The sequence below is a fragment of the Mycteria americana genome, chromosome Z, assembly GCF_035582795.1.
Source record: "Mycteria americana isolate JAX WOST 10 ecotype Jacksonville Zoo and Gardens chromosome Z, USCA_MyAme_1.0, whole genome shotgun sequence".
Classification (NCBI taxonomy): Eukaryota; Metazoa; Chordata; class Aves; order Ciconiiformes; family Ciconiidae; genus Mycteria; species Mycteria americana.
This window is the reverse complement of record NC_134396.1, coordinates 76,609,966-76,632,020: the sequence shown is the minus strand read 5'-3', so window position 1 is coordinate 76,632,020 and position 22,055 is coordinate 76,609,966. Positions and strand designations below refer to the sequence as shown.

General features: G+C 39.1%; 1 protein-coding gene across 1 annotated transcript in view; it reads right to left on the bottom strand.

The window, feature by feature from the left end:
* Window positions 1–22,055, bottom strand: part of ADGRV1 (adhesion G protein-coupled receptor V1) — a 293,978-nt gene that overhangs the window by 33,374 nt on the left and 238,549 nt on the right. Inside the window, exon 89 of the mRNA XM_075488638.1 lies at window positions 8,344–8,465. Coding sequence (XP_075344753.1) covers window positions 8,344–8,465 — 122 coding nt within the window. The remainder of the gene's footprint in view (window positions 1–8,343; window positions 8,466–22,055) is intronic.

The following is a 22,055-nucleotide window of genomic DNA, read 5'->3' as shown; positions in this document are numbered from 1 at the left end:
GCTTTGCTGGTGAAAACCAGTGGGGGATTAAAAAAAAGCATTAAGTACTTCAGCCAATTATAAAGAAACTCATTATTTTCAAGACTTAGAAGCCACACTCTCAACTTCTGAATTCTATGACCATCAATTAACGGTCTTAAAATAATAGTACAAAATTTAGAAGTCTGGATTTAAAGGCAAAATAAAGATTGACTCTACATTATGATTACACTGAGATGCTTACTTTAGCTGAGTTATTGAAAAAATGTTATTTATGGTGACACAAAGAGATTGGCAGCAATGTAAAATGAAAAGGCGAGTGATTTGTTACAGATATGAAATCAAGATGGTTGCTGTTTTATTCTCCACGATAAGAAAAGTCAAATCTTATTGACAGAGTGGGAAGAAGATCCCAAGTCCTTTTCAGTGGATATACTTCCACTGACTGTAGCAGAACATATTATAGTTACATTTCTTACTTGTCATTATGTACTACATAATTCTTGCTATTACTAACACCTTCCTAGGGGAATGGTTAAAACTGCTTTGTCATCTTCTACCTCAAAAAATGATTAAAGCGTTTAGAGGTTTTTCCTGAAATATATATTTTAATGTAAGTTCCTCAAGAACTGCCGAAGTAGCTTCGTAAATGCTGGAAGACCTAATATGTTATTTAATTATTACATTTGTTTTAAAAAATATATTGTACTCATTTTTTCTATTGTAAATGGGCAACTGATTGAAATAAGCTCTATTGATGATTGGTTGAAAATCCAGTAAATCAAAGCCCACTTCAGTACGTTCTTTCACTCTGTACTTTTTGCAATTCTATTTTGCATTATTCTGTATACGTTCATCATCATAAACACAGCTCTAGACACAGGCTACTCTCTTCTGACATCAGTCTCTCCTATATATTTAGGAGATATTTAGTTCCAACCTAACAATGCTTCCTTTGTTTACTTGACACTGCACACTTCTTTGTCTTCAGCTATAGACTGACTTTGGCTCCATTACATAAGAACTTGAATAGGTAAAGGGGATGTTTTACCATAGTTTCATAAGTCATTACAGTAATAATGAATTGGAGTATGTTCAGGGTGGTAACTAGGAACACAGAGAATTATTCTTTAAGAAGGAAGTAATATACATAAAGAAAGGGATATAAAATTGAATACTGCATTGTCTTGATTCACTGAATAATCAAGTCACTCAGATGGCTTCATAAGTTTGCACGGCTGGTATAATGCATACCAATGCTATTGCCCAATCAGGATTACATCCCAAAAGTTTAGCTGCTGATGTCAAAAAGTGCCAAGTCTCAAAAAGTGCCAACCTTTCTTAATTTGCTTTATATTAGTTTTAAATTTTTTTTATAAATTCATATACTGAACAAACTTTTAGGGTTTTTTACTTTAGCAAAAATAACTTGTTTTTCTACTCCTTTGTTGTTGACGTATTAAACAAGTGAACTGTACTGAGTATACTATTTTTCATTCCTTCCAGGTATAGTATGTCTGGAAGATAATCCAAACCCCTAGAAACAGCACAGGAATCTACTTTATTGCACAGATGTCAAAATGCAATGCCTGCTTTGGATGTGTATTTTATTTTGTTTCTGGGGTACTGTATGAATTCTTTGAGCTGTGTTTAATTGTGTTTGGTTTATGCACTCAGCTGACAGAAGAGGGTTTGGTATTGCTTGTACTATTTCTACTTGAACAAGCTTATGTGCTTTTCTTGATATTCTGCTTGTAGTCCACCTTATCCTGGCAATACTATGATGACTTTGTCTTTTGTTGGGCTTATGTGAAATGTAGAATCATTTTTTGCAAAATCTTTAGGCAGCCTTTTGCAGCCCACCATATTTACTCGCGTCTCATGTCTGTCTAGTACTTGAGTTTGTTTGTTTTTGTGTGGCTTAGATCATCAGAACTGCTGTAAAGTATCATCTCGTCCATCTCTGACTCATCAGGAGGAGATGCTTTAGGAAAATGCCATAAGAAACAGGAAGTGAACCTATTTATAGAGGTGGCCTTCTCAGTGTCCCCTGACTATGTCCCGCAGTTAAACAGTATGTTCTAGGAAAAAACATATCTTTCACTTGCAACTGGTGCTGGCATGAGCTTTATAAACCATATACTTTTGTTTATTTTCTTTACTACACAAACATAATGCACTTACAAAACTCTATCTTTGTTCTCTTCTTGCTTTCTCAATATGCTGTATTTTTTAACTTTTTTTTTTCAGCTTCTAAAACTGTGGCATATTAATTTCTCTTGCTACATTTATTTTCTGTTGTTCCATAAACAGGGTATTCCTCATTATAATGTTTGGATTTTTTGCCACCATATCTACTAGTTTTCTCTGATATTTTATCTATCTCCTTTGCTACCTGAGCTAGCCCTTGCTCCCGTTCGGGTTTGCCTCTACTATTTTAATTAATGAAGTTTGGTGAATCACACCTACTCCAGCCAATGCCAGGTTTGGGCGTGCACCTGCTCACTCATTTTCTGTATGTCCATATTTCTTGTTAAAGGTGGGCTTTTCAAACATTTGTACCTGAACTCCTGAACCTTCTCTTACTGTAATCCACTACAAATAAGTTGACTTTTAAAAATTGTCCTATTAGGCAAGTTAGCCATTTTACCCAGTTTGGAAAACCACCAGTCAACTCTTACTGACAGATTTTTCCTGTGTTTCTTGGGAAGACGTATTTTACATGTAACACTGTTTGTTTTCATTATGTGGCCATCAGTTATCCTGGTGTGCTCACAGAGTGAGCAAAACATTTTACCCTTATCTGCACCAGCCAAAACAATCACACAAGATCTTTTTGAATACTGTCGTTAATAATGGGATACCTCCTAGTTTTCGCCTAGTTACTTTTCTCCTGATTTAAAATTGCTGAAAAATGGAGTTTTGATACTGTTGATGGGTAACATTTCAGTATTTCATAAGAGCAAGGTTTTGATTCAAAATTACTTATTAAAAAAGTTAATTAATTTATTGCTGGGGCTAGGGCATGGTGGGGCTTAGCGCAGGAAACCATGACAGGGTAGCTCAGGAGTATCTAATACCTCGTAGTTTGCAGTGTAGATACACCCTAAATTATAAGATAGACGGTTGGGGTGTGCAGCGCAGTTTACTGGAAATAGTCAAAGAATAATCAAGATTATACTGAGAAAGTCGGCTGCGAGGAAGAGCCTGAGAACAGGTCTGAAGCCTCATCCCAACCCCTCTGCAAACAATGGGAAGAGATCCACCCACCGCCCTGAACTTTGGATTCATCGAACGGCAAATATGCTGCTGATGACGTTAGCTATGCAAACCAGAAACACCCCCCTAATTGCATGAAAAACACGGCGATCGTTTAGATGAGTATAGCGTATGCAAAACAGCTTGTGAAATCTCAGCTTTTAAAGAGAAGCACATAAGACAGCAGCTTATACTTTCACTCCTGACCCCAGCAAATATCTTATGAGTAAGTCCACGAAGGCAACCCTGTGTAAAGAGAAGAGGTAAATGTTCTTCTCAGTTTTGCGAGTGAAAAGATAAGGAGCCGAGGCCTTTCACATGAGAGCATGGACTACGTTTCTGCAACACAGATGCTGCCTGGGTAGGATAATCAGGAGCATACTGCTGAGGAAGTTAAAACATTAGATATCCCAAACATGCTCCTTATCCTTTTCCTTTCATGCTTTTCTAAATTTATTTTTTGTTTTGTAAATCAGTTATTGTCCCCCCATATAGCACTTTGCATGTTTATTCCTGAAGTTACAGGGAAGGAGTTGCTTTCCCCTCCATGCACTAGAATAGCTTGTACTATAAACTTGTCTCTGATGGGAGCTGTTTCCCACAGGAAGTGCTCGGAAACAATTTGTCCTTAGTAGATGATTTTTCTGTGAAGTGCATTTCCTAGGAAATGTATGTCATAAGGCTAAACAACTAAATTGGATAACATGTAGTGTCCTTCCAGTCTCCTGAGTTATATCCATTTGGATATCCAACACATTTTAATGGGTCACGTTCTGCTTCGTTACACGGTCTGTAGCTCCTGAGCAGCAGGGAAGCAGGTCTCTGTTTCTCGTAAACTATTTCATGTTCTCCTTCCTGTTGGGGAAAAGCTCTTAATGAAAACTGAATTGTTTTCCAGCTGAAGCAGGGCATGTTGTATAGGAGAAAAGACCACCAATAAATGGTAAAACTGCCTTTTATTGCACAAAAATGGCCTCATTTTAACAATAGTTATCAATTCTGAGAGCTGATAAAGACATAACGCATGGGAATGAGATGCCAACAGTATGCACTAAAAGACAGCTAGTTCCTCTTGAAATCATTATGAAAATGTGTTATCCACTGTTAAGTCCCATTTTCCTCTCCCATTCCCAAACAGCCGGACTGAGATTAAAGCTTCAAAGGACGCTGGAGGTGGCTGTCCATGTCGTGGATGACCCTGGCTCTGCAGAGCCTGGAGGTCAGGAGGACCCCTCAGCAGGGAGCGTGTGCTCCCCGAGACCAGCCCTCGTCAGTGGGAGTGTGGTCTGCAAAAGCCGTATATAGCTATACCTGCTTACAGCAAAACCTTTATGTATTCAGGATTCAGTATTTGTAATACATAATTTTCTTCTACGCAAACATTTTGCATACTGACATTTTCTCTAATTAAGAGAATTCGGTGTATCTATCTGGTTATTTGATGAAAAGCATGGATTAAGGAAATTTACAGGCTCTTCCCCTTGTTCCTTCCCTGTTTTTCATTTCATGCTGCATGTCTGGTCACCTGAATCACATGTCAGTTTTTCGGTTTCCTGATTAGATAAATGGTAACTTTAAAACAGGAGAACAATATATGTGGGGCGGTTATTTAAAATGTGGGGGTGTTCCAGGAAATGTTTTTTAAACTTGTTTTATTGTAGAGTTTTACAAAGCACTGAAGACAATCACCTATTAAACCAACCAAACAAATATAAAAACTGTAGTACTCTGAAAGAGCTACTCCATTTTTTTTACTGTTCTCAGGGTACCCAACACTAAAAAGGTATCTTTTCCTTTTAAATATTTGGTAACTTTATAAAGTAATTTCCAATAGCTAGTAATAAAAGGTAGTGCATACTGTCTTATTACACTTTATGTCTGAAAATTCCAGCAAAGGATAAAAATGTTTTTAAAATGTGAAGTGTGAAGTTCTTGAGCTCTTCATAGCTGGAAGGAAAAGCTTTTATTTACTACTATTTGAGTTGGAGCTACAGACCTGCTCGTTTTAATTTAAAATATTAACCAGGAAGAGAATATACATTTGAAATTATTGCATCTCCTTTCAGTAAAGGAACATTTATTTTATATTTGAGATTTTACAGATTATCTAGGGCTAGGAATAGCAAAAATAACAAATTTCTCCTTTTAATGTGGAAGATCAATATTGATGTAATTTGAATAGAAATTTGCCTGTTGTGGAGATGCTGCAGCATCTCCTGCAGGCCACTTGACGTCTACAGTTATTCCCCAGATATTACGATCTATCATTAGGGCAAGAGGCCAAATTAATTGATCCCAACACAAAAGAGATTATATCCATTGGTGAAGTGGTTGCTCATGTTGGTAGAGAGTTAAAGGAAGAATTATGGGCAGAAGGGCAATGCGGGCAGTCTGGCATCGCCACGGGGTTGCACGGAGGTGGTAACTACACAAGGGAAGCCAGCCAGTAGAGGATGAATCTTGCAGTATTTGGTTTCTTAATTTTTCATTTCCTAGCTCCTCCAAAGGATTTCGAACATCTGAATATATATTTCCCGGCTGGCTAACTGAGGGTGGATACGCAGCTGGGGATGTGCCTTTGGAAGATTAGGAACGCACCTGCCAACAGAGGTTATTTGATCTTCGTGCGTGACCCAGCGCTGCTGCAGGGTACAGCCGACGGACGAGTACAGCTCTTGAAAGTGAAAGTTATTTATGTCTGGTCCTTGCGTACCAAAACAATACATACAGAAATATGTATTCTTTCAGCTGCATGGAATTATGGTAGAAATATTTCTGACATTATGATACTCATAAAAAAAGTTCCAGCAGACGCACACAAGAGTATGTACTACCTATGCAGGTCTTATTGGTATATACCTTTTGTATGGACAAGCAATGCTGATAAGAGATCAGTCAACAATCAAAGAATAGCCAATAAAAGCAGAAAAAAAAAACTTCCTAAAGTTCAAAGATTTTAGAGTGCATGAATGGAAACAAAACTACATAAAGAACATTAAATTTAACCAACTGAAATACTTCACACAGATTGAGAAAAGCAAGTATTTCTGGTATCATCGCACTTTTAGCTGGATCTGAACAAAATCCTAAATCTGGAGTCATTCAGTGGTATATTTCTAGCAACAGTCATGACTTAAACATTATGCTAGGCATGCTTTTATATCTGTTTTTTCCATATCACCTGTTATCATACTGGACCACTACTGCAATAAATCCCCCCGAGACCTTCTAGGTGTCATATTTTACATGACTGGCTTTCAACATCCTGTTTTACTTCTTGATCCTATTGCTTGAATTGGTGTCTTGAAACTGGCAACATTAATTAAAATAACAATAATTCTACAGCTTTGAACTTTACTTGAATAAAATGAAATTTCAAGTTACATAAAGCAGACTAATATAAAGTCTCTTCTGGCAATTACACAGAAGGGTCAACACTGGCGAAGAATGATAATTTTCACAAAGTACTCATATCCTTCTTCTCTAAATATGCACTGGCAAGGAAGTAATTTTATTTTAAAGCAAATATCCATGCATATTACAGTGCTCTGACACTGTTTTACCTCTGCCATAGAATCTCAATTATAATGAATTATCCTTTTCAATAATTTGTATCAGAGAGAGATCTATGTAACACAAACCCAGATCAGATTCTAGTAATAATTATTTGTAGAGAGACAGTAAGGAAGGATATATAAAAATATATATGTATATCGACATGTACGTACACACATCACCACACTTTCATGCTTTATACCAGTGCATTAAATTTCACTATAAAGCTGCAGTTGTTACAGTTGTAGTGCTAAAACTCCTGTGGGGGTTTGCCTGTACTCAGAGTTTGCAGGGGGAGAGGAAAGGGAGGGAATGTGCTTTGGTACTACTGCCAGTCCTGCAGAGTTGTGGCAGTCTGACCGCAAAAAAATCAGCTGCTTTCCTAAAACGCAATTTTATTTGCTTGTGGATAGTTACTAGACCAAATCTACTCCTGTAACTTCACAGAATAACTAATTTGAGCCAATATATGCCAATATAAACAGAATAGTTAAATGACAATACTTACTGAATAATTAAATGTATTGCAAGGAGAATAAGCTACACTTTTTTTCCCTCAATTTTAAAAAATATTTATGTCTGAGATGTATTTTGAAAATGTTTAGATTTCTGCTTAAGGAAACTCCCACCTTTTGAATTCAAATGTAAAATAAATCTGTTTTGTGAAAATATACCTTTTAAATTAATTTTTATTTGATGAGGTATAAAGATTTTTAATATAGGTAAATCATATATGGTAACACAGATATTTCTGTTATAAATATGGCAGAGGAGCTTGCACACCATAGATTTGGATATATATTTTTTTAATTCCTCATCATTCCACTTTTTCAGACGTCAGAGGCATTTTCCCATCCGTGATATACTATCCTCTATTCTGTAAACAATTCCACAATGTGCAGTATAGCATTGAATTCAGTGTAATGCAGTACTGAGTCCAGGGGAAGCACCTGCATGTGTAAAATTCTGCAAAAGGCTCTTTGCATCTTTTATAACTAATAATCAACATCTAGTCTATGTTTGATTTTTTTCAGTGAAAAGATCTTTGCTTTACCAATATGTATACTGCATGAGAAAAGCTAAGCCTCAAGGCTCACCTTTAGTAATGAAAAAAATTTCAACGTTATGGTTATATAATTTTAAAATCTTTGTGTTTTTTTTTTTTAATTAAAGTTAACAGATGATACAGAAAATTGAAATACTCAGTGTTTTTGCAAAGGGTGCAGATATTTCAGTTTTGCTACCATAATTATCTCAGTAACATATTACACACAGAAGCAAGCAATTTTCTTTCCCAGTGTATTAGCTGTGAAATTAAATCTATGCAATTATACTGCTATTGTTTCAAAACCAATGCATCCCCTGCTTCAATATGCAGTCTATATGTTAATTTCAGAAATAAACAGAATACATAATTAACACTTCCACCGTGTCACAACGCGTTTCTGGATGTTGTTCAGCTGGTGAAGCTGAAATACCAAACACGTTGTGAGCGGTGGAGATGACCCCCAGCTCTGCAAGAGGACCGAAGGACAAGGCACCAGCTCTTACCTGCAGGCTGTTGAAGATGATGAAGAAGACTAACATCCAGAGGTGCCGGTAAGCCATGTGCAGTCCTCCCCACAGCCAGGTGACGGAAATCAGGGCAAAGAGGTACAAGACCAAGGGGATCTCTGAAAACCACAAATGCAGCATTTCAGCTGGTGTGCCCTGGGAAAAACACTTTTTAAAGCATTACTGATGCAGGACCCAGTTTCGCCGTCTCTGGCCAACCTTGGAGCTCGTTCTCCAGTGATGGGCAGCCCTTCTCCTGCTCCAGCCAGGTGGGGGTCCCAGGGCTTTCGGGATCCCCCCTGGGGCGAGGAGACCAGCAGAAGGGCATGGCCAGCTGCAGAACTGGGGGATGGAAGGGACGGGGGGCACAGGCCAGCTCAGCAAACGGGGCATGGGTGCTTTGCAGGTGGAAAGAGCACACACGGAGTCAGAAAACGTGCTGACCTTGGGGGAAGCACGGGAGAGCTCTTGGCAAGCTCTGGAAATTTTGGGAGGAAACACATTTTCAAGAATTGAGAGGAAAGGGAAAAGAAAAAAAGCATTACCAGTACAAAAAACTGCTACGGTTCTGGCAATGTATAGAATTATATAGAAATTATACGAATAGCTTATTCTCTGATTTGTTGTTACTTTCACTGCAAGTTGAACACGAGAAGGCATCTGAGCCTATAAAACTTTAAGGGACAACCTCCACGCAGTTGAGGAGCCCCCCAAAGACAGACTTTGCACCAGTTAACTTCATTCACCTTTAAAAATATGTGCAGAATCCATCCTTAGGCGCACACACACACAGAGCTGCATTTTATATTCCCTACTGTATTTACAGCGTAAAAGATTTAAGGAACGGTGGCAGGAAGATATCTGCGTGGACAAAGTTTGCAAAAAGGAAAGCAGAAGTTAGCTTTTGCCCCCACCCGCTGCTGTTGCCGACAGCCAGGTACACCACGCTGGCCCCCCCGTGTTGACCGCATTCGTGGCAGACTTCAAAGTCCGTGTTTGCCCGGGTCTGCACACTTCAGGGACGGAGGTGCTCGGCCAGGCATTGCCCCTCTCTGCACTAGTCATGCGGTATGAGCAAAGAGCGGGGACACACTTTTGACAGGCATCGTTCTAGAAACAGCAGTTTGGGAACACTCAGGCATTTTGTTTAATATTGTACAAATAGTAAGTGCCTTCCGAACGGCAACAGCCAAAGTCAAGACTACCTTCCAGCGAGGCAGGCAGTAGTTACTTCAGGATCATAACTATTGCTTTAGCAGAAATGCATGTGTATATTTTTATAAACATGGGAATGACTTGAAGCGAAGTACAACGTGAGCAGGGACTGTGTTCCTAAAGTTTCCCCTATTAAAGCCTAATACTGCTCAGTAAAACCTGGGGTGGAAACCTGGGCTGTTCTGCAACCACTGTTTGATAGTGTGACATAACATTTAACAAAGATACGTATTTCCTTAGTAAATTATAATGGGATACTGTGTTACACATGAAAATTAATATTATGGTAGGGTAGTGGTAACCTAGGACTAGAGGTAATAAAACCGAAACGTTAAAATAAACTTAGTTCTTTGGAACAGTTAACAAGGCCCTGCTTTTTCTGCAGGGAAAAAAAAAAGAAAAACCTACCTGTTTTTACTGGAAAATAACAAAGGCCATTACAGCATTAAGAAAATCAGATTCCCTAAGTAAAGGGGTTTGAAAGCTCACCTCTAATCATCAATAGTACTCCTAATTGTACTCTAATCATCAGTACTCCTGTTCTGCCACTTATGTCTGAGGACGTGATATAAATCCTCTCCAGTTTGGCCATTTGTAAATAGTGCTATTTCTGTGCATGCAGGACTGCCAGCTTGCTCTCAGTGGAGGGAGGATGCAGAGCTGTGAGCCCTGGGCAGCTAGGGACCTCTAGTAGGACTTGAGGAGGCATCGTGGATGGGTACTGGTGCCTTTGAATGGCATTAGATTCATGTATTTCATGTCACAGGAGATCTAAAGGAATTGTACATGATCAGTACATACAACATAGGACCTGTGGAAGACCTATTCCTTATGAAGAGAAAGCTGGAGGCCAGACTGGATAACCTTGGTTGTCTCAAATGACAATCTATGCCCATTAAGCACCTGAATGATTTCTTCCATGGTGAGGTGAGGTCTGGCCAAAATTTATTAAAGGTCTGAGACTTCCCAAGGATCCCTGATCCATAACATAACACTAATAATACATGTGTATTTTTCAGAGCAGCATCAGGGGAAGAAGAGTAGGGCTATGTACCTCTGTTATTTGTCTGGGAAGAACTCGATTTTGTTAGGTGAATAGAATGGAAATGCGAAGTATTTCTCACGCTGCACTCCACAGGCACTAGCATTCCCTGCACACAAAGCACCGTCTCAAACTCCCTTGGGCAAAATGGCAAAATTCCTTGTGGCCTCGACAGATCATAGAATCGTTTACGTTGGAAAAGACCTTTAAGATCATCAGGTCCAACCGTTAACCCAGCACTGCCAAGTCCATCACTAAACCATGTCCTTGGGCACCACATCTATACGTCTTTTAAATACCTCCAGGGATGGCGACTCAACTACTTCTCTGGGCAAACTGTTCCAATGCTTGACAACCCTTTTGGTGAAGACATTTCTTCTAATATCCAGTCTAAACCTCCCCTGGCACAACTTGAGGCCATTTCCTCTTGTCCTATCTCTAGTTACCTGGGAGAAGGGACTGACCCCCACCTCTCTACAGCCTCCTTTCAGGCAGTTGTAGAGAGCGATGAGGTCTCCCCTCAGCCTCCTTCTCTCCAGGCTGAACAACCCCAGGTCCCTCAGCCGCTCCCCATCAGCCTTGTGCTCCAGACCCTTCCCCAGCTCCGTTGCCCTTCTCTGGACACGCTCCAGCCCCTCAATGTCTCTCTGGGAGTGAGGGGCCCAACACTGAACACAGCATTCGAGGTGCGGCCTCACCAGTGCCCAGTACAGGGGCACGATCACTGCTCCACTCCTGCTGGCCACACTGTTCCTGATACAAGCCAAGATGCCATTGGCTTTCTTGGCCACCTGGGCACACTGCTGGCTCATATTCATCTGGCTGTCAACCAACACCCCCAGGTTCTTTTCCGCCAGGCAGCTTTCCAGCCACTCTTCCCCAAGCCTGTAGCGTTGCATGGGGTTGTTGTGACCCAAGTGCAGGACCTGGCACTGAGCCTTGTGGAACCTCATACAGTTGGCCTTGGCCCATTGATCTGGTGTATCCAGGTCCCTCTGCAGAGCCTTCCTACCCTCCAGCAGATCAACACTCCCGCCCAACTTGGTGTCATCTGAAAACTGACTGAGGGTGCACTGGATCCCCTCATCCAGGTCACTGATACAGCTATTAAACAGGACTGGCCCCAACACAGAGCCCTGGGGAACACCACTTGTGACCGGCTGCCAACTGGATCTAACTCCCTCCACCACCACGCTTTGGGCTCGGCCATCCAGCCAGTTTTTTACCCAGCGAAGCGTTCACCTGTCCAAGCCATGAGCAGCCAGTTCCTCCAGGAGAACGTTGTGGGAAATGGTGTCAAAGGCTTTACTGAAGTCTAGATAGACAACATCCACAGCCTTCCCCTCATCCACTAGGCGGGTCACCTTGTCATAGAAGGAGATCAGGTTGGTCAAGCAGGACCTGCCTTGCATAAACCCATGCTGACTGGGCCTGATCACCTGGTTGTCCTGTACATGCCACGTGATGGCACTCAGGATGATCTGCTCCATCAGCTTCCCCGGCACCGAGGTCAGGCTGACAGGCCTGTAGTTCCCTGGGTCCTCCTTCCGGCCCTTCTTGTAGATGGGCGTCACATTCGCTAACCTCCAGTCAACTGGGACCTCCCCCGTTATAGAATCATAATGTTGAAACTAACTTTTCTATAACAGTTGCTAATATAGATGGCCAACACCACAATGCTTTTACAATAATTAAAAATGCAAAGCCCTCTAAAGTACCAGGTAGTACAATAAGAAGTAGAGCATTAAGTATTTCTCTTTATCCTACATTGCATACATTAATGAACCCAAATACTTATTAGAAGTATACTAACAGTATTCAGAAAAAACAGCAAAGAACTGGCAGCCTCAAAGTTTTTGAGGTTATAGTAATGAAATTTATCAAAATAAAAAATAAGAAAACATACATCAAAAAATGTTGCTTTTTGTAAATGTAATTCTAAAGGTAAATTCAGTAACTATCTGTAGAGCAACTCATTAATTTATTTGTGCACAGATATTAATGGAATGGTATCTTTTTGTTTAAATCTCAAAATCATGCAATAAATTTTAGCTGCTTATGAAATTCAACTGATATAATGGACTGGCAACTAACGGTCACTAATGCATACAATTCCAAATGCTGTACATAAACCAAAGTGAACAATAAAGAGAATTATCTCGGGAAGTTGAATAATGATTTGGCTTTTGTATTACTTTGCAATATGGTTCAGCTCAGGTGGGGGGCAGGGGAGAGAAGAAAGCAACTTGTGGAAGGACAAACTGCAGGCAGTAGAACATGCCAAAAATTAACACCATGATTTCTGCTTTTAGTGCATAAACATCACCTAAGGAAAAATACCACAATATTAATCATAACCTAGCACCTCTAGATTGTTGAAACCATAGATCACTGAAATAGCTGTGTACATAAAGCTGAAGGAAATGGCGCAATATGATACCTACATCATATACTTTTGACGTACAATGATCTGACTTTGTTATCTTCAAGTGTGTGTGAGGGAGAAACTTGATAAATTCAGTGCCATCTCACCAGAATAAAATTACCATAGGTAAAAAAACAGAATCAAGCTCACTGAAACTAACAAGATCTCTATGGAGTGTACCTTGAGTAATTCTGATAAAAGTTTATGCAATGAATGCTACTCAGTACAAACATGTCAATTTATATATGCAGTATAACAATACAGATGGACTGAAGATACCTGCTTTTTGCCAGATGCTGAATGTTTGTACAGTTTATGATTCTGCTTTTATCTTTGTCAGTAACAATTGCTTCATTATCAGTATTGTAAAGGGTTAATACTGAGTTGAAACTTTGGCGGTATTCTCTTTCAGCTGTTTGAATTCTCTTCAGCCATTTTGATCAGAAAATTTTCTGTATTTAATCAAACAAAAGCTCAATTACTAGAACAAACATATCAGATAATTAGCAACGTCTTTTAAGTTTGTAAAAACAGCCCTGCATAAAGGAAAAGGATGCCAATAAATATGCTTGAAACAAACCAAAATAGACAGTCTAGTTATCTGTGGTTTCCTTCATATGGAAAGAAAACCAACACCCCCCTCCCAAACAAACTCAAAGGGTATTTCTGGGCAGATGAACCTTCACTGACAAGAATTTTACTCTAAATCCAAGTGCAAGCACTTGCCTTTAGACTACTTGAGTAAACCTCAGCAGAGAAAAGACTGCCGTGGAGCAGTCACCTCAGCATCAGTGTGATGTAGGGGAGACATTGTCAAGCAGCTCTGTTGGGCATTATATATTCGAACCATGCTGGTCCACTTTTTTTTTTTTACACCATTATCACACCTTTTTTTAGTACTAGGAATGATGAAGGGTTTTATTTAAGCAACAGTCCGTCCACCCACTCCTTAAATATATATATATATATCTATGTACGCATGTATCACCATCCTGACTGTTCATGCCTCTCCCTGAAATATGTCCTCTTTTCCCTAACTACAAGCTTAAGAAACATTGGCAGAGTTGATGACTCAATACAGATAAATGCAGCTTATGCAGCTCTAGTTGCAGTTTTTTAGAGTTTTTAGAGTTTGAAAACTTACCATAGTCCAGCTTGGTATTTGACCAGGTGAAATTACATACATTCAATTTCCCAAACAACTAAATGTGCCCACTGTTTCTCACTTCTTCCCATTGCTGAGAAAAGACTATTTTCATTATTAACTTATCTATAGAATTTATTTTTTCTGCAATGCTTACTGTTCTGAGGGCTGCGGTACATCGTAATCAGTTTTTATGGGTGGTAAAACTGTAGTTTTACTACAGTAGGGGAGTCCCTAGCATAAGCAAATGAATTTGTCCAGTGATTTACAGAAAAATGATGCTGGTGAGAATTTGAAAGATAGGCTGCAATATTTTCATGACGGGCTTGGATTTGATTACAAAATTCATGAACCAGGAGAAGTCTTAAAGTGCTGGAAAAATTTATTTACCTCAATGGGAACCTAAAAGGTATTGGGTATTATCTGGCCTTGCCTCCAACAAGGGCCAAAAAAGCTGGCCAGATGTGATACTTCTCCCAGAAATTCTCCCATTTACAACTCAGGAGCTTCCTGAACCAGACACAGTTCCTTTCTATTTAGTAATCTTCAGGGGACTCCTCTCTCACAAAATCATCTTGAACTAATTATGGTGAACTTTGATAATTCAGCATATCCAGTGGCAAGGAACTCCACAGAAATAGCATAAGATTCAGGTAATAAAATGCCAGAGTGCTCGGCTGAAACAGCTGTCAGCCTTGCGTTTGTTGTTTGGTTTCCTTATAGCAGAAGCAAGAACAAGAAATAGAAGGAAACAAAAAACCCAGTGCATTTCCAAACAGCTATGCTTTCACCTACCGTGGTTTTAAATCTGTAACAAAATGAACTCACACAATTTTATATTTCTGAAATAAACCTCACAAAGAAAGACTATGGTGACAGTTTTAAGTTCATCTTCTGCTGTGCTATAAGACATCTGTACTGACCTACACAGAGAAATAATATGATGATGAGGCTCATGTACCTACACCTACACCTATTGCAACCTAAGTAGGTTGCAGCAGCTTACTGAGGTCCACAAAGAAGTTTACCACCACAGGACTGTGGTCCAGTCAGTCTCTGCATGACTTCTTCAGAAATGAGAACTGCAACAGTTGTCACAATTATGTGCCTGGAAGGACTGGAAAAATGGTGAGAAATACGAAATTTTACAATACAGGATGAGACTGCCTAGAATTTATTCATAGCTGGGGCCTGGACTAGATTCTGCCAGTTGAGTAGTGCTGGTTCAGACACTGCAGAGAAAAGAGTAAGGGAGAAATAATTTTCCAGTGTGAAATGCATCCTGTAGACTAACTCCTTTCATACATAGGGTATCCCTATCTTGGAAAGCATGGGAAGGAGATACCTGCCAACCTCTGCCTTTGCACCTGACAGCACGAAGAGCCATGCAGCCTCTTGGTAGTCCAAGGCTGGGAGCACAAGGAGAATGAAGAAGAAGAAGGTGGAAGCAGCTGCGAAGAGGAGCAAGAAGATGAAGAGGAGCCTTGCGGTGTTCCCCATCGTGACGCACTGTCACACCTTTGATGGTTCACCTAATGGCAAGTTGAGGATCGAGGAGGATTCATACACGTCATTGTAATTTCACCTAATGATGGGACAGTTCACATGGCTAACCCCTCTCATCCCTGTGTAGTACCTATTGATTATGAAAGAATAATTTGATGGTGCCTGCCACAACCTGTTTTACCAGGGAGGGAAACAGCAGTGGAAATCCTCCTGCACAATTTCAGTCAACAACTGCCCATGGTGCATAGCAAAAGATTCTTTAAAAATGCCTTCTTGCTGTGTATCTTATATGTCACAGTTAGGAAAACCAATGGACAAGCACTTGGGCAGAGAGAAAACCTAGCATCTGGTTGAACCAACAACTTGCTTGAACAAAAGTATCAAAACAGAAATAAGTGATAAGCCCAATGAAAATGAAGATCAGCTCATTGCTATGGAGAAAATTTGTGGCACCACTAGGAAAAGTAACTGAAACGAACTAGAAAAACAATGCACTGCTTTTATGGATCACCAACACTGGAACTCTCTTCAGGATACCAGGATTAATCCCTTGCGAATACCATGTTCAGTCAAGCAGGTGGGTTTTGATGATGTTTTTGCAATTGGTATCCAGAAAAAAGCATAACTTTCCAGTTTGAATTAGATTATATATTTCAGAAGGCAATACATTGTCTTCTTCCTAGAATAGACATGTAATTCATGGAAAATAAACTTCATATTCTGAAATTACCAATTTTCTGTTTCTTCTGTCTGTAGAGTTAGAACTACTCCTTAACTTTATACATTCAGCCTGTTTCATTACAAAACTGCCAGGTAGACTACCTCAAGGTTTTCTTCCTTCCTTCCATACCTGATATTATAGATAAATTATCTAGGACGATGAGTCTGAGCAGTGAAAAATGTTAAATCAAATAGAAATTGATAAAACTGTGAATTATTAAATAATATTAAAACTCTGAAGCGTAATGCTGAGTATGTCTTTGCAGCAAACATCTAGATGATTTAACTATGGAAAACAAAAAATGCACTATGCTTTCATAATGTATCCAAATGTTTGTATTCTCACCACTGTGCTGGCCCATATTACATCTTTTTCTATTGCCTGAAGTGTTTAATTTTTTTCTAAAAATAGGAAAGACAATAAAAGAAGCAATTAAATAATACAGCTTTAATGATCTTCTGAGTTTACCTGTAAATATTTACTATGTGTCTTCCCCTTAGGTTGTTAAAGTCATAATGCAACTTTAATTGCTTTTAATTGCTCTTGGCTAGACATGAAGACCTACTGCAAAACCTGAAAGATCTTTACAAACATTTTTTCCTAGATGATTGGGGAGAATGTATTGCTTCACAGAATTTCACTGATTTGTGGGAGACCTAAATTAGTAAAACATTTACAGACGATTGCTTAAGAAGTCATGGATTAAACTTAGCAAGAGAACTACAAAAATGCCACAAAAACATTTTTTTTTTAAATAAGCTTGAATAACAGTGTTTCAAATCCTGCTGGCTCCGTTTTCAATTGCTTTTGACAACTGCTCTAGAAAAGGAGTTTGGTAACAGGGTTTTGTGGCCAAAATAAAGAAATTAACAGATTTCCTCATAGAGTTCAAAGGAGAAAAATACCACCACCACCATGCAATGTGACTCATGACAAAATGTCTGATTCCAGATTAGGAATGTTAAAGATGTGCAGAATTTAACAGTAGCTGAAATGCAGATCAGAAAGCTGGTAGGTAAATGTCCATGAAATCCAATTGGACAAAATTGTTCATAGATAATTTGTAAAAATATGAAGCAGAAAACCTGTTAAAATATTATTTTTGGTTCATTTATATTTTTTGATCTGCTGCTCCTTATGGCAAGGAAGAGTTTGAAATTAAAGAACATCTCCTAAAAGAGAAGCACACCTCCCATTAAGCATTAAGACTACATCACTACTACAAAAACATAGAAGATTGGCCTCTCTAACCTTCACACTAAATCTCATTTTTTTGGCAAATTTTGTCATACATCTTTAAGACACTTTATGGTATAATCAAATGAAAGACCAGGCATCTTATTAGAGCTTATGCTATTACTGTTATGCAGGGAACATGGCAAATCCCAGAACAACAGCAAATCATAAAAGAAAGAAAAAGCTGAACCTACTTGTCTCCATACAATAAAATTATTTGGAAGTATTATGCAAAATATTAAATGAGTGCTAAATTCATAATTGTCCAGGCATAACTCATGCAAATTAACTTGCTTCTGCAGATTTCTTTAAAGGAAGAAAGCTAATTTGGGCATGTGAAGCACTGTGCAAACACTCTAAATTACATGAGTGCAGATGATGCATTTAAGTTATTATCTTATTCAGATCTTTGTTCTTTATTTCAGCTTGTAATTATGCTTGTGCATTTTGTCTTAACTGTATTTGTAAAAATCTTGGAGGCAGAGAGTTGTTTTTCTCCTAATTACAAAAAAGAAGAGCCCCTGGAGCACTATGAAGACTAAAATATTATATCCAATGTGTGACTGTGATGAATACTGTGAGTAATGTACATAACTCTTAGTTCAGAGGTAGCCAACATCTTGTTCTTGATTTCTAGATGTATATTGTAATCTCAAGGTGAAAGCACTCCTGCAATTCCTTCGATTCTCTTAGATGCATGACATATCTTATAATCTGAGATAAAGATTTTGGCATAAAGCTCACAGGATAGGGAATACACTACTACAGGTTTAGATATACATTCTCACTTAGAATCAAAAGCCTGTCCTCAGTATCATTTCCTGAGCACAGAAGCATGGTTGGAATGTCCTGCACTTGCATTTCATATGGCTTATTTGTTTCTTGAGAGGATCAGATGGTAGTAGATATGGGTAGACCATCCAACATGTTCTGTCTTGATCAGGAATTGCATAGTGCTAAGACAATAAATATATTAAAGACATTTATATGAAGAAATATGCAAGAAGGTAGTTAAAATTTTACAGCTAAATATCTAAGGCATTCTTCATGAAGTTCTATTTTGGCAACATAAAGTTTTAATCTTTAAATTAATTCTGGCACATTTACAGTGATGGTATCTGAATCAGGTAAGTTCTACTGCATATTTACTGCATATTCTACTGCATATTTGTAGGGCACGAAAATTATGCCACTACATGTTGTTCAATAAATGGAGGTAATCTTTTCACAAAGGTATTATCAGAAAAAAACACAGGTGATCTTTCAATTCATATTTTTCTGTTATATTTTCAATCTTTTTGTAAAATTATGAAAAGTTAGCAAAGAGTTGGAAAATAAAATTATGTATATTGCATAGCTGTCTTGTTCAACTCCAATTTCTATATTTGCATATTGGGACTTTCAAGAAAAAACAGTCATATCTTATATATGCCCATTTTAATCTCCTGTTATTTCAGCCAAGTACAACCATCCTGCTTTATACCACCTGATTTCCTTCAAAAGCAGTCTTTCTTGCTGCAAACTCAAATATTAGTTCACCCAGAGGCTGTTTATCCAATGCAAGCTTCTGACTTGGCTCCTGTCAAGGGTAACTTTTCAGAAGTTAGTTTCTATATATAGCAGAATAATCAGTCAACAGAACATGTTTGCTGAAAGGCTGGCAAACTGAATCAGTTCAAACTGAAATCTCTTTTCTAGCAAACTCAATGCATATCTTTGAAAGAGTATACTAGAGGTAGAGTTGATATTCTTTGTAAATCAGCTTTCACACTATTTTCCAACACTCGCTTTTGAGGATGAAGAGCTGCCTGCTCTAAGAGATAATTAATTCTTGACTCTCCCATTGCCCTTTCTTCTAGCCTTCTACTGTTGAGGAAAATTCCCTGAAGTAAGCAAGCTGTATCAATCACTGTGTAAAACAACACGACTAGTAACAGAGCAATTCTGGAGAAATAAAAAAAGAGTGTGAGAGGGCAACCTCATGTATTTGGTGTTCCAGACAGGGCAATGAGAAGTGTTCCTATTGCTCAAATTAGGAGCTGGCAAATTCTATTTATTTGTGCTTATTCTCCACTACAACCTTGGTTTAATGATATGCTTTTACAGCGATATCCCAGGCATAAGAAAAGAGTATGAAAAGCTCTCTGGGAAGATCACAGACCACTGCCAAAGGAATTGAAAACAATTAGTAAAAGCAGAATTTTGCTGGGCTAGCTGTCCTTGGGCCATGATGTGGTCTTGAAAGCCTAGAAACTACCAGAATAGGGTATGAGAGATGTGACTCTACTTAAGAGTACCCAGAATAAATCTAGAGGACTAGGAAGAATATATGCATGACAGAAAAGAAGGTATAACTAATAGATTAATATCTGTGTATAAATACATGTTAAAAAGCCCAATTATATCCTATAGTTTTCCAAGAAACTATTTAACCATGTACAAACAGATCCTCCTTGCAGTTACCAAGAGGTGAAATTTTTCTCTCTGATATGTATGGTGAAACCCAGCATTGTTATCCTGCTCTTAGTAACAAAAATACATGGGAGTCCCCTTAAGTATGGGTAACAACAAACTCTCTGCTCTTACCGACAGAACAAAATAGAAAACACAATATTGCTACTGAAGTTTGGGAAGATATTTTGCCACAGCAGACAAAATTTATTCTAATAGCTGTAGAAGACTAATCTGGTAGCCCTCTATGATGGAGTGACTGTGTTGGTAGATAAGGGAAGAGCAACTGATGTCATCTATCTTGACTTCTCTAAGGCCTTTGACATGGTCCCACACAACATCCTTGTCTCTAAATTGGAGAGATATGGGTTTGATGGGTGGACTACTTCATGGATAAGGAATTGGCTGGATGGCTACATCCAAAGAACTGCAGTCAATGGCTCAATGTCAAAATGCAGACCAGCGACAAGTGGTGTCCTTCAAGGGTCCGTACTGGGGCCAGTACTGTTCAATATCTTTATTAATAGACATAGACAGTGGGATCAAGTGTGCCCTCAGCAAGTTTGCGGATGCTACCAAGCTGAGTGGTGTAGCTGATATGCTTGAGGGAGGCGATGCCATCCAGAGAGACCTTGACAGCCTGGAGAAGTGGGCCAATGTCAACCTCATGAAGTTCAACTATTCAACCTCATGAAGTTCAAGGCCAAGTGCAAGGTCCTGCACCAGATGGTGCAATCACCAGTATCAGTAGACTGGGGAGATGAAGAATTGTGAGCAGCCCTGCAGAGAAGGACTTGCGGATATTGGCAGATGAAAAACGATATGAATCAGCGATGTGCACTTGCGGCCCAGAAAGCCAACAGTATGCTGGGCTGCATCAAAAGAAGCATGGCCAGCAGGTTGAGGGAGGTGATTATAGCCCTCTACTCCGCTCTGGTGAGACCCCACCTGCAGTACTGCATCCAGTTCTGGGGTCCCCAGCACAAGAAAGACATGGGCCTGTTAGAGTAGGTCCAGAGGAGGGCCACAAAAATGATCCGAGGGCTGGAACACCTCTGCTATGAGGAAAGGCTGAGGGAGTTGGGGTTGTTCAGCCTGGAGAAGGGAAGGCTCCGGGGAGACCTTCTTGCAGCCTTTCAATACTTAAAGGGCACTTATAAAAAAGACAGAGAAAGATGGAGAAAGACTTTTTACCAGGGCCTGTAGTGACAGGACAAGGGTCAATAGTTTTAAACTGAAAGAGGGTACATTTAGAATGGGTATAAGGAAGACATTTTCTACAATGAGGGTGGTGAGACACTGCAACAGATTGCCCGGAGAAGTTGTGAATGTCCCATCTTTGGAAGTGTTCAAGGTCAGGTCGGACAGGGCTTTAAGCAACGTGATCTAGTGGAGGATGTCCCTGCCCACAGCAGGGGTGTTGGACAAGATGATCTTTAAAGGCCCCTTCCAACCCAAACCATTCTGTGATTCTGTGATTCCGGACAGTTCAAGATGAACCTTCTTTGCGAGGTAAGCTTCAGAGTGTTCCAACAATAGGAGAAAAGAGAGTAAGAAAAAATTTTGACTCAGTTTTTAGCTTAGCCACTTGCATATTCAATTTATTTGGAAAAAAAAAAAAAATCTGAACACTATACACTGTTTCTATTCCTATTAAATTTCTATTAAAGTTAGTAATAGCCTTCCTCAAGTAGAGATCACAAATATGGAACTTCAAATTACCAGCTATAGTTTAAGAGGCTTTTCCTACGATCTATGAAATGACCTAAAGAATGTACACTTAGAAGCCAGATAGCAATGTTTGTTTCTTTCAAATCTGCATATCCAACCCCTTCTTCTGTTTTATGGTAATATGCAAGCCAGTGACCTTGCTATTTTATTTTTATTGACAACATTCAGTAGTGTTTTGCATGAACTATTGCAGAATCCACATGGGGTCATCTGTATCACACTGCAATTTTAAGGAGAA